A 13417-nucleotide genomic window follows, 5' to 3' on the forward strand; every position below is an offset into this window, starting at 1 on the left:
TCACATACATATATGCATATATACATATACATGTATATCAGCTTAACATTTGTGAAGTGTTTCATGTACAATATCTCAATTGATCTTTACAAGACTGTGAGGTAAGTTCTACTGTCACCATTTTACAGAAGAGAACTAAGACTGAGAGAGACTAAATGACTTTCTTATGGTCTCAAAACCTGTAAGTGTGAGAGGCAGAATTCAAACTCAAATCTCTCCTGACTATAGATCTAACAAGTTTTCTACAGCACCTTGTTCCTTTTTAGTACATGAACCAAAATCACAGGAGACAGGCAAGGAACAGAGGTAATATGTTCAGTAGCCACTAATGGGAAAGCATGCCATTAATCCATTTCCCAGAAAACGTAGATACACATGAGAAACAGAACTTCGTTAGGTAGTCACATTAACAGCTTTTTTTATGCTTGTTTTTAGCTTCGAGTTTTCAAGTTGGCAAAATCTTGGCCCACATTGAACATGTTGATAAAAATCATTGGTAACTCAGTAGGGGCTCTGGGGAACTTGACCTTGGTGTTGGCCATCATTGTCTTCATTTTCGCTGTGGTTGGCATGCAGCTCTTTGGCAAGAGCTACAAAGAATGTGTCTGCAAGATCTCCAATGATTGTGAACTTCCACGCTGGCACATGCATGACTTCTTCCATTCCTTCTTGATTGTGTTTCGAGTACTGTGTGGAGAATGGATAGAGACCATGTGGGATTGTATGGAGGTGGCGGGCCAAACCATGTGCCTTACTGTCTTCATGATGGTCATGGTGATTGGAAACCTAGTGGTATGTAGTAAATGTATTTTCTTCATTGTTGTAAACCTCAAGTGATGTGAACTATTAAGGAAGATACATGACTCAACTACCCTTTTAGGAAGGGAAATGAATATTTTAAATGGTTGGTTTTATTTTACAGTGGAAAATACCATAGCCAATGCTCAATTATTCATGATAAAAGGACAGGAATAGCTTGGATAATTGAAATCCACAGAAAACCCAGAAATACCATTTGAGCCAATAGTTCCTGAATTCCTTCCTCCCTTTGAAATTAAGATATATTAGTTTTCTTTTGTAAAGTCTGTGCTGTTAATAATCACTAGCATATGAGTTTAAAATGCTTCAAATTTAGGTTTCCTGCTATCTCAGAGTTCAAAAACTATAATGTAGGGTTAAAAAAATTAGTCTTCATACTTTTTCATTATATATTTTATTTTTCCCAATTACATGTAAAAACAATTTTTTTACATTTTTAAATTTTGAGTTCCAAATTCTCTCCTTCACTCCCTCCCCTCTCCCTTCTTTTAAAAGCATGCAAGACATTTGGTTCCTGGAAACTGGTTTTTGAGCAAAAATATTTTGTCAATTGAGAAATAAATTCATTCATTCAACAAATATTTACTAAGAATTTGTGTTAAATTGGAGGGGTCGGGGAGAGATACAAATATTCACAAGATATAGTCCCTTGGTTTCTTTGAAACCTGGAAAGGCTCATTCGAACTGATCTACAGTGAAGTGGACAGAATAAGGAGAACAATTTAGACAGTAATAACAACACTAAATGTAAACGTTGAAAAACTTAAGAAATTTGACCAACACAATGACTAACCATGTTTCCAGAGGTCAGTGATAATAAGCATGTTACCCACCTTCTAATAGAGAAATGATGGATTCAGGGTGCAAAATGAGACATATATTTTTTGGACATGGCCAATGTAGGAATTTTTAAAAACTTTTTTATTATGCATATTTATTACAATGGTTTTTTTTCAATAGTGGGAGGAAATGTGGGAAGCAGAGGAAATTGGTTTTCGTTAGTAATAATTTTCAAAAACCAAAATATTTTCCCTACAATGAAGTATATCTTAACTACAGAAGAAAAATTTAGATTATCCATACCTGTGGATTATAGCTATTATTAATTTGACAACTCATTGTTATGTGTATTTAAAACATACAACAAAAATTGTTTGGAAAGTAGTAGGAGTTAAGTGAGGAAAGGTATATTGAAGATTGGGTGAGATTATTGAAGGGCTAGATTGTGGCAGCCTTGAACCAGAGACCCCTTAAGGCCAAATTTTTTTTCCTTATAAGGAATGGGCTGGTTATAAGTAGTCTACAATACGTAACAAAATAGGAATTTCAAAAAGAAGATGTCATTAGGAAAATATATGGTCAAAACAGATGAGCTAGTAACAAGGTCAGAGCGTGTATATTTCAGTTATCCTTAGGATGTTAGGAGAAGGCGAGGAAAGCACATTGGGTGGAACCTTTATGTAAGACTTAAAGGAGGTCATGGATAAGAGTCATTTAGAATGGAGAAATGTGGATGAGTTTGAGGAAACCTGAAACTGATGAGAGCACAGATCCATTTGAGTAACTGGAAGCTACTGAAGCTTTTTGATCAGTAAAATGACTTTATAAGGACAGTACTTTAGGGAGCTGACTGGCAATGATATGTAGGATGAATTAGAAGGGGAGGATACTGATCACATGATATGAAATCTATAAGTTGACTAAAAATCAAACCCACTTGTCCAGTTAATACATCCTTTTGTTTGTATGTCAAATTGGTAAAAGAAATTGAGTTTCCTGGGGAAGTTAGCCTATGTGGACTCATTATCTTGATAAATGTAAAAAATTAAAATTAGACACTAAGTACAATACTAACCAAATCATTTTAGTTTTCTTCCTCCTTTCATACTTTTGTCTATTTTATACCAATGCTCTACATAAAAAAAGAAAAGTCTGATTTTCATAATAATAAAAACTATATACCCAAAATATATTTTATTTGTGCCATACACAGAGATCACATATAATAGTGGCCTTTAGAAATTAATACTGACTAAAATACCTTCCTATGAAATATCTCTAGGGATATTACGTGACATCCTTGATTCATCAAAAATCACTGATAAAATGTGATTGCATATGGTTTCAATGTGGATTCACTGAAAATCACACTGAGATGGCCAATCTCATGACTTAAAATTGTCAGTCTTGGCTGAAGTCAGGTCTGGATCTTGACTTTGATACTTAAATTTTATTTTATATTTTACAAAGTTCTATGCTTTGATATTAGTGAAGTATTTGCATTCATTTTTAGCAAGATAGTCTAATGGGTTAACAGGAAATAGCTGTTAAGACAATCATTGTGTTAGAAGTATCACATTTAATTGTATTGGAAACAACTGGACTTTCTGACACCTGTTTCTTCTTGCATTTTAGGTACTGAACTTGTTTCTGGCCTTGCTGCTGAGCTCATTTAGTTCAGACAATCTTGCTGCTACTGATGATGATAATGAAATGAACAATCTCCAGATTGCTGTGGGAAGGATGCAGAAGGGGATAGATTATGTGAAAAGAAAAATACGTGAATTTATCCAGAAAGCCTTTGTTAGAAAACAGAAAGCTTTGGATGAAATCAAACCACTTGAGGATCTAAACAATAAGAAAGACAGCTGTATTTCTAACCATACCACAGTAGAAATAGGCAAAGATCTGAATTATCTTAAAGATGGGAATGGAACAACCAGTGGAATAGGCAGCAGTGTTGAAAAATATGTTATTGATGAAAGTGACTACATGTCCTTCATAAATAACCCCAGCCTCACTGTAACAGTACCAATTGCTGTTGGAGAATCTGACTTTGAGAATTTGAATACAGAAGAGTTCAGCAGTGAATCAGATCTAGAGGAAAGCAAAGAGGTAGGCCCATTTGAAATAGGAAAATGCTTTGGTATTTATTTTTTTACTTTTTTATGTTGTTGGACAATGCTAAATCTAAGTTTGTTTTTTGTTTTCTTTTTACTGAAAAAAGAAGTAATCCCTATCAACTATGGCAAGACTAATGATTGATATGTAAGTTTCACTTCAATACCAAAGATACTGGTAATTTGTTTTTTCTTTCAAGCGATCATGATTTTGGATGTTTTATAATACTTAAGACAATGAAATAATGTTAGATTTTCCTTCTTATGTGTTCTACCTTGTGGTTAACATAATGCTCTTGAAAAGGTTTCAATTGATACACTAAATACCTTTGGTTGGAATAGTACTAAAATAGGAATCCTTCCCATAAGCGTACCATTAATCTGAGTGTCTTAAGTGTCTTTAGATGTAATGGAAAAACCTTTGGTGGAAAAGTGGTTGAATCTCTAGGGATGTTACATCCTTGACTCTTCAGAAATCTCTGATAAAATGTGATTGTATTTGGTTTCAATGTGGATTCACTGAACATGACACTGGGATGGCCAATCTTATGACTTAAAATTGTCAGCCTTGGCTAAAGTCAGGTTTGGATCTTGACTTTGACACTTAAATTTTGTTGTATATTTTATCAACAAGGGTAATTAGGGAAAGGGGAATTTTTTTCCTAGAAAATTTGTAGTCTTAACTATTAATTTCCTATTTTAAGGAATTCTGACAAAATAAGTGACAATTCAGCTCTGCAAAAACTTAAAAATGAGGAGTTTGGTTCTTTGCCTTGTAAAAGTATCTGTTTCACAGAAGAATTCTTTTAAGTCAAAAGTCTCTTAGGGCAAATAAATGTTAATTTATAGATCATGCCACTTCCTACTGGGGAAAGGAGAAGATGGGGAGGAAGATAACTCAAAATTTAAAGATAAAATATTAGGAATCACTTCACTGTCAAATTCAAAAGCGCAGGAAGATGCACAAAAACACAACTAATAAATCTGGTTGGTCCAAGTTTACTTTTGATTTTTCATTTCCTTTTTTGCTTTTCTGTAGAAAAAAAAAATTAGTAATACCTTTGATTAGCAGTAATGGTCTCCTATGTTCTTTGATGCTCTCTGAGTAATCATCACACTAATGCAGGTAAAATAGAAATGTTACATTGTACTTCTTTCAATAAATTTTTAGTTCCTAGAGCCTAAATAACTCTCTTAGAATCTCTTGACAACCACATGGACAATAGAAGAAAAAAATCTTTTTTTCTTTTTAGTGTAAGGAATCTGGCCTACTCGCACACTGTACACACATGCAATCCACATATTGTCCCTGTTAACCTAACCATTCCTTGATGATAAAAGGAAAACTGTACTGACAAGAAATGAGTCTCAACTTTGTACATTGAAATTACAATATTTTAAAGCATCAACCCAGAACACTCATTTATAAACAAAATTGGTAGTTAAAATGGGAGCTTTTGTTTTTTAGGATAACATTATGGTTTATGAGGTAATCAGGGCTGTGATATCACCATTTAATGCTAGTAGTAAATGTGATGTGAAATTCTAAAAAAAAAAAGATGCTTCTAACAAATGCAAACCACAGAGTAAAGGTTATAGCTACCACTTTGCCAATATTGCTGAGATAATTTATGAAAATGTACTAATACATCATAGCCTGGAAAAATAGCTGCTGGTATGAAGAACATTATTTTTAAATGGAGTAACCATCTAAAATGAATGTTCTTATCCTCGGGTCTGTGAACTTTTAAAAAATATATTTTTATAACTGTATTTCATTATAATTGTTTCTTTTGTAATCCCATGTATTATAGTTTATGCATATAAAAACATTATTCTGAGATAGTCTTTGGGCTTCACTAAACTGCCAAATGGATCCATGATACACACAAAAAACTAACCCCAGACTTTTCATTTGGTCACTATTGAACAGACCATGCTAAAGAATTAGGACCAATTTCTGCCATTTGATACTTGTGTCCAATTGCAGAGGCTAAAATCGGTTTTCAGCTGTATGAAAATTAGCCAGCAGGATTTGATCTTTAGAATGGAAATATTCCTACCCTTCCCTAGTAGCATATATTTTCTCTTTTAGTAAATAAAGGTGATTTTTGTTTCATGCATATTCATTTTTCAAGGTATTATTCAAACTGGACTTGATATTCTCACACAAAGGTACATTTAAAAAGTGCCCTTCACCAAATGAAATTACTGAGGTGTGGTTCCTTTGAAAGACAAAATGATTTTAATTTGTAGTCCTGGTCCGAAATACGTGTGTGTGTGTATATATATATATGTTTGCCATCTAGCCCAACCCGATACAACCCAAGAAACATTTATTAAGCACTTACTATGTACCAGGCACTGCGCTAAGAGCTGGGGATGCAATCAATAAAAAGATGATCCCTGCCTTCAAGTAGCTTACAATCTAATGGAAGTCAGCCCCACCAATTTGGTATAGCTTAAAATAAGGAAAACCACACTCAGTTCTCAGTTTCTTCTGATTCCTTATTTACTTATATGTTTGATGTTTGTTTGAACATAATTTTATTTTGATTTAAACGTGTTATGTCAAAGATAACCCCAAAGCTACTATTAAGTTGAAATTCACTGTGGGAGTCTAATCTATAGATTCCTATTAGAAGTGTGCATATTTGCTACCATACTTAAAGAGTATTCTCTTTCCCTCATCCTACTACTGACTACTGTGTTGCTATACTTCAGTGTATTTTATTAAGGACCTGCTGTATTCAGGAAATATGGTTAAAATCCAAATGTGAAAAAACTTTCCACTTATAGCTTTTTAAAAAAAAATAAATCTTTTAAAGGTGGTGATTAAAAACAAGATAAACAGTAACAACTCATTATTTACATATATTTATTTGTCTAAGTATTTATGCCTTCCACACAATAGCAAAGAGAGCAAAACTGAGAGAGATGTCTAGAAAATTTATTTTCTGAACCTGACTACCACCATTCTGGCAGGATATGAATGTTTTATTTGGTATATTGGGTAGGAGTTTAGGTTGCTATTCCTTTCCAAAGAGCTGAAAAACCAGTTTAAAAATAAAGTGAAAGGCAAAATGAGAGATTATTTCTATGGAAGCAATGTCTTAATGTGTTCAGATCAAGAATGTCTTTAGTAGTTTTTACCATAGTTTTTTTTTAATCTTTTGCCAATGCTGCCAGCTTTCTAGATAAAAGTCTTAACTATTGAAGAATACATTTTAGGATAATTTCACTAAAAGTTGTACTTGGAGGAATATCCCTGAATTCAAATTGGAATGTTTCAGATCTATTTTAATCCCACAAATGATATTCTTACATACAACACTAGAATCTTACTACAGGCATACCTTGGAGATATTGTGGGTTCTGTTCCAGACCACCGCAATGAAGCGAATATCACAATAAAATGAGTCACATGAATTTTTTGGTTTCCCAGTGCATATAAAAGTTAGGTTTACACTATACTATAGTCTATTAAGTGTGCAATAGTATTGTGTCTAAAAAACAATGTACATAACTTCAATTAAAAAGTGCTTTATTACTAAAAAATTCTAACCATCATCTGAGCCTTCAGAGAGTGGTAATCTTTTTGCTGGTGGAGGGTCTTGCCTGGATATTATATAGTTGATAATTGATCAGGGTACTGAAGGTTGGGTAGCTGTGACAATTTCCTTAAAATAAGACAATGAAGTTTGCTGAATCAATTGACTTCTCTGTTGAACACTCAAAGGCCATGGTAGGGTTATTAATTGGCCCAATTTCAATACTGTACCTCAAAGAATAGAGATAGGGGAGCTGTCAGTCAGTGCAGTGGTCAGAACATACAGCATTTATCAATTAAGTTGGCCATCTTATGTGGGTACAGTTTGTGGCTCCCCAAAACAATTATAAAGTAACATCAAAGATCGCTGATCACAAATCACCATGACAGATATAATAATATTAGAAAAGTCTGAAATATTGCAAAAATTACCAAACTGTGACACAGAAACATGAAGTGAGCACATGCTATTGGAAACGCTTAAGCAGGGTTGCCACAAACCTTCAATTTGTAAAAAACACAATATCTGTGAAACGCAGTAAAGAGGTATGCATGTACATAATGTGACATTAAGGAAGACAATGTGGAGTTTAGTATAAGGGAGGCTCATCAGGGAACCCATGCAAAATATAGCTATTGAAGAACAATATATATCTTCTTAGAGGACAGCAAAACAGGTGATTTCATGTCCTTTACCAAGGACAGCTTTAGAATAAGATTCAAGGGTATTTTAGTCACAGTTCAAATAGTAGCAATTTATGTGTTCATTTAAACTCTTCATCTCTATTCTTTTGTGTTTAAAGTAATTCCTTTTAATGTCTTTTGACTTTTAGTGATTGAATATATGCTCTGCTTTTTGGAGTTCAGTAAAACAGATGTGTTGAAAAAATGTGTTAAAGTCATATTTGAATGCCTTTTTGTTCCAGTATAAAAGTTAGCCATATCATATCATGAACTTCACTGCTTACCATTCTTACTTCTCACAGGGGTAGAGTCAAGCTGGAGCAATCAAGAATGCAGTTCTGGTGGTTTTTAACCAGACAGAGGCACGTGCCACCACCACATTTACCCAGGTTACCTAAGCAAGTTCTAAATGTATACTCACTTCTTCCTGACTATTGACTGGCCTGCATGCTCCTTAGCTATGTTCCTTGCCCATCCATTGGCAGTATAGTAGAAACATGCACAGATGCTCTCTACGCTGTCATATAAGCATGGTCAGGCGAGTCTGACAATCCTAACATTTCTGTGACTTAGCGGCTGATTTTCCTGTGTAGACTTTAATAGAAAGTTGTACTTAATGACAAAGTGCATGCCTTTTATGAATTATCTATTTTCCATTATAACATTACTGGGTTTTGAAGCTATTTAAGGTCCTAAAGAAGTCATATAGACATTTTATAAAATGGACATACACAAAAAAGATGCCCTTCCCTACTTTGCCCCGATTTTTAAAATATTTTGATAAATGTGCTTTGTTAATAAAGCTAGGCTGTAGTTATTTTCCACTTAGTGACAAGGGTTTTTTTTTTTCCTTCAGGCTAATTTGCCAATTTAAACAATCCTTACACTTATGCAAGCTGCTCAAAGGATGTTATAATTCTCTGAAAATGTAAATTAATTAAAGTGTGGCTGCCAGGAGGATAGGTTCAGTCTTCATATGCTGATTTGATACAGTTAAGGGATAATACCAGAGTTTTATTTAGCACTTGACAAAAAGTTCTTAAACATTCAAAAAATAATCCACTTAAGGATCTTTTAAAAGGCAGTATAATTTTATGGATAGAATCCTACCTAGGAATCAGGAAGACTTACTTCTAATCAATACTAACTGGGTGACCATGGGTAGATAATCCTCTGAGACTGTAAGTTATGCTTAGTTGCTGATCTGCACCAAATGGACTGAGTTTCTGTACTATGAGTATCTATTCTGAAAAAAAAAATCAAAAGTCAGGACAAAAATTTAAAATATCCTTTAATTTCCTCACCCAGTAACCTAAATATCACTAAATATTCCTTCAACTAAAAATGTTTCCTCCCACGTTTGAAAAATAAATTTGCAGAAAATCTATGGAAAATAATTGCATGCTAAAAGTGAATATGGTTTCCCCTTTTTCTTCTCTCCCTTTGCTTCTACCTGTCACTCCCTTGATCAGTACATATGCTAGTCATCTCAAGACTAAAATAGTAAACTATCTCCTATATGTTTACTTTCTTAAAAAGGCACCACATTTCAATCTGCACTCACTTAAGAATTATGATAGGCACCAATAAATTTATTATTTTTTAAATGTTGCTTTTTGAATGAAGGGTCCTACTTTATCACATCACTGGGAAAATAAAGACAACATTTTCTTTGGGCTCCCATTTGATATGCTCATTCATTTCCTGTTTTAGGGAGTAACATTTGTGTGTAAAAATACTATTAAGTGCTTACTCTAAAATTTATGTATATAAGCCCTCATTTCTGGGTTGAGCTCCAGTCCCTATCTCCAAATCCCATTTAATGATTTGTATTTGAAAGGGTTAAGAAATGTTAATTAATTCTCTATCATTTAGGCATTCTTTCCTCTCCTTCTTTCACCAAGACCGTGGGCTAGTAAAATGCATTACATCTTCTGGACATGAGTGTGTCATTTAGTGCATTAGACAATTTAATCAATTAATAAACTTGTATCCAGCATCTATTATATGCCAGACAGTATAATAGGCATGGGAGATGGAAGGAACAAAGTGAAACAGTCCCTATCCATAAGAAGCTTAAAGTCTAGCTGAGAAGACAATACATATAGATGCAGGAGTTATTAACCTGGGCTTCATGAATTTATTTTAAAAATATTTTGATAATTGTTCAAGATGGTTGTTTCCCTTTGTAAGTTTTTGTATTTTATTTGATGCATTTAAAAACATTATTCTGAGAAGAGGTCGTAGTAGACTGCAAAGGAGGAGGAGCAGAAGAAGATATGCTAGGGGGAAAAAAAGTTAAGAACTGACATATAAATATTCTAAAATAGAAACAAAAATAATGTTGTTATTCAGTCCTGTCACACTCTTCATGACCCCATTTGGGGTTCTTGGCAAAGGTACTGGAGTGGTTTGCCATTTCCTTCTCCAGCTCATTTTACAGATCAGGAAACTGAGGCAAACACAGTTAAATGACTTGCCTAGGGTCACACAATTAATAAGTGTCTGAGGTCACATTTGAACTCAGGAAGATGAGTCTTCCTGACTCCAGGTACAGCACTCTATCCACTGTGCCACCTAGCTGCCCAAGATACAAAATAGAAGATAATTTGGGGGAAAAGATACTAGTGACTGGAAGAACAGGAAAAGCTTCATATAAATGGTGGAGCTGTTTTGAAGAAAAGTAGCAATCTTCAAAAGTCTAGGATCAGGAGTAAGTGAATTCTAGGCATAGAAACAGCCTATGTAAAGGCAAAGAGTCAAGAGATTGAGTGTTGTGTGCTGGGAACAGTGAAGAAGTGGGTTTGGCAGAATGTGGAATACTTGAGGAAATGTAATATGCAATCACTATGGAAAGATGGGCTGGAATCAGACCATGAAGGGAGGGATACTGAGGAAATACCTACTCCCAAAGTTGTTGACATTCTATTGAACATATTCACAAATAATATAAAATGAATCAAGAATAAATAGGAAGTAGTTTCTTACTCACAACCGAGAGAATTAGAAAAGGCCTCAAGTAGACAATAAAATTTGAGCTGAATCTTGAAGAGGGCTAGGTATTATAGGAAGCAGAGGCAAAGAGAGAATACATTCCAAACATGGCAGACAACCTGTGCCAAGGCACAGGAGGTTGAATCTTTTGCATAGGGAATAAAGTGTTAGCCCATTTGACTGGAATAAAGAGTATATGAAAAGTAGTAATATGTTATCAGCATGTAAAGATGAGCTGGTGCAAGATTGTGAAATACTTTTAAAGTCAAAGAGAGTGGTTTGTATTTCAACATAAAGGTAATAGGGAGCCACTTCCCTGAAGCTGCTTGAGCAGGTGAGTTACATAAAACCTGTGCTTTAGGAAATAGCGATTTGACAGCTATGTGGAGAATGGATCAAAGAGGAGAAGGAATGGGTTCAGAGAGACTAATTAGAAGCTATAGTCTAGGAAAGAAATAATGAGAACCTGAAATAGGCTGGTTATGATATGATTGAAGATAAGGAGATGAATGCAAGAAGTATCATAGAGGTAAAATGAACAAAATTTGACAATGATCGGTGAGAGTGAAAAGTTGAGGATAACTCTGGGGTTGTTAGCTGGGTGGCTAGAAAAGTGGTGAAGCCCACTAAAGAATCTGGGAGGTGGGAGGAGGTGTAGACTCAAGAGGAAGAATAATGGGCTTACTTTTGGAAATTTTGAGTTTGAGATGACTACAGAACACCCAGATAATGTCAAAGAAATACGTGGAGATATGGGACCGGAGCTCTGGAGACAAATGAGGGAATATTCTGTATACAGAAATGGTTCCTGAACCCAAGGAAGCTGATGATAGGGAGAGAAGGTGCAGCTCATTTTTAGTCAAATTCCAAAGATTATTTTTACACTCACATTTTCCTCCTAATCATTCCTTTTATGGAAGAATGTTCCTGTAGAACATTTTCCACCATGGCCCCAAACCCTCCAAAGAAAGATCAGTGGATTTGGAATCAGATACCTGGGAGAAAGTTCTGTCACTTATTTATCAGCTGTGTGACAATGGGCAAGTCATTCAATCTCTTTGGGTCTCAGTTTCTTCACCTCTCAAAGGAAGGGTTTGGATTAGATGACTTTTGGGGTTTCTTCCATCTCTAAATTTACAATACTATGATTCTTTAACAGGTATGTTAAGGGAAATTTGGCAAGAACTATAGAGAGAGTGTATTGGCTAGGGACTCCTCCCGGGTTTCTACTAGAAGTCTCCATTTGGATACTAAATCTGGTACCCCTTGACAACTTTGCTGCATCTCTAATCCTATAATCCTTTAAAGGAAACAATTTCCCAGATAAATGAATACTTAGGAGAAATGGTACTCCTAAATGAGTAGGAGACCTCTTAACACCTTTATGGCAGGAAGATAGATCTATATATCTATCTATCCATACCTATTTATCAAGAGAGGAACAGAGACAGAGACAGAGAGCCAGAGAAAGAGAGAGATGGAAAAAGAGAGATGGAAAATGTGGGGCTGTTATATGGTATGAAAAAAATAAAACTGAGATTGGCAGCCTATAAAAGTGCATCCAGGTAGAGGGGCTATGTATCTATTTGTTTGTATGTGTGTAGACAAAATGACCCCAGGCAAATTGTTTACCCTTTTCAAGTTGCCTCAGGCAACTCTTTAAGACTAGAAGTTGCAGAGGAGAGGACCATCTGAACTGATATAAGTTCCTCTCCATGAGCTTCCTACATCAGTGAAATCACATACCAAGTAAAAATATATTTATTTATGACTTGTCCAAACTGGATTTTTTTGTTCGTTTATATCTGTTAGATCTGTGAATTCATGAGTGTAGAGGGGTGCCCCTTACCAATGCAGATCAATCAATCAGTCACGTATTTGTTAAGCTCTACTGTGTACCAGGCACCATGCTAGGTCCTAGGAGGTCAAATATAAAAAATGAAACAATTACTTCTTGCAAAGAGCTTTCATTATAATGGGGGAGGCAGCAACTACATGTAAAAATATACAGTATTAGTAGAAATTTAATCAATACAAATATATACAAAGTATTTAGGTACAAGTTAGTTTGGGTGAGAGGGCATTAGTGGTTGTGAAGAGTAGGAAGGACTTCTTACAGAAGATGGTGTCTGTGCTGTATCTTACAGGAAAAGAGGGATACTATGAGGCAGAGATAAGGAGTAAAAGCACAACAGGCATGGGCGATGAGCAGTGTAAAGGCACAGAAATGGGAGATGTAGTGTCATATATTGCTGTTGTTGTTGTTTGTCCTTCATTCTAGAAGAGGACCATGGCATCAGGAAAGTGATGCTATGATTTGCAAGTGAATTGGATTTAAGTGAGGGAGGGCTGTGCAAAGTAAGGAACAAAGAGAAGAAGCCAATTTGACTAGTTTGCAGGCATAGGAGGGAGAATAATGTTCAATAAAGCTGGAAGTATAGGTTGAGATCAGATTGCATAGTGCTTGTAT

General features: G+C 35.0%; 1 protein-coding gene across 1 annotated transcript in view; it reads left to right on the forward strand.

The window, feature by feature from the left end:
• LOC118835880 (sodium channel protein type 2 subunit alpha-like) overlaps positions 1-13417 on the forward strand; it is a 155729-nt gene that overhangs the window by 96568 nt on the left and 45744 nt on the right. The window contains exons 16-17 of the mRNA XM_036743174.1: positions 436-792; positions 3235-3714. Of these exons, the coding sequence (XP_036599069.1) occupies positions 436-792; positions 3235-3714 (837 nt within the window). The remainder of the gene's footprint in view (positions 1-435; positions 793-3234; positions 3715-13417) is intronic.

This window comes from Trichosurus vulpecula, chromosome 2 (genome assembly GCF_011100635.1).
Source record: "Trichosurus vulpecula isolate mTriVul1 chromosome 2, mTriVul1.pri, whole genome shotgun sequence".
Taxonomy (NCBI): domain Eukaryota; kingdom Metazoa; phylum Chordata; class Mammalia; order Diprotodontia; family Phalangeridae; genus Trichosurus; species Trichosurus vulpecula.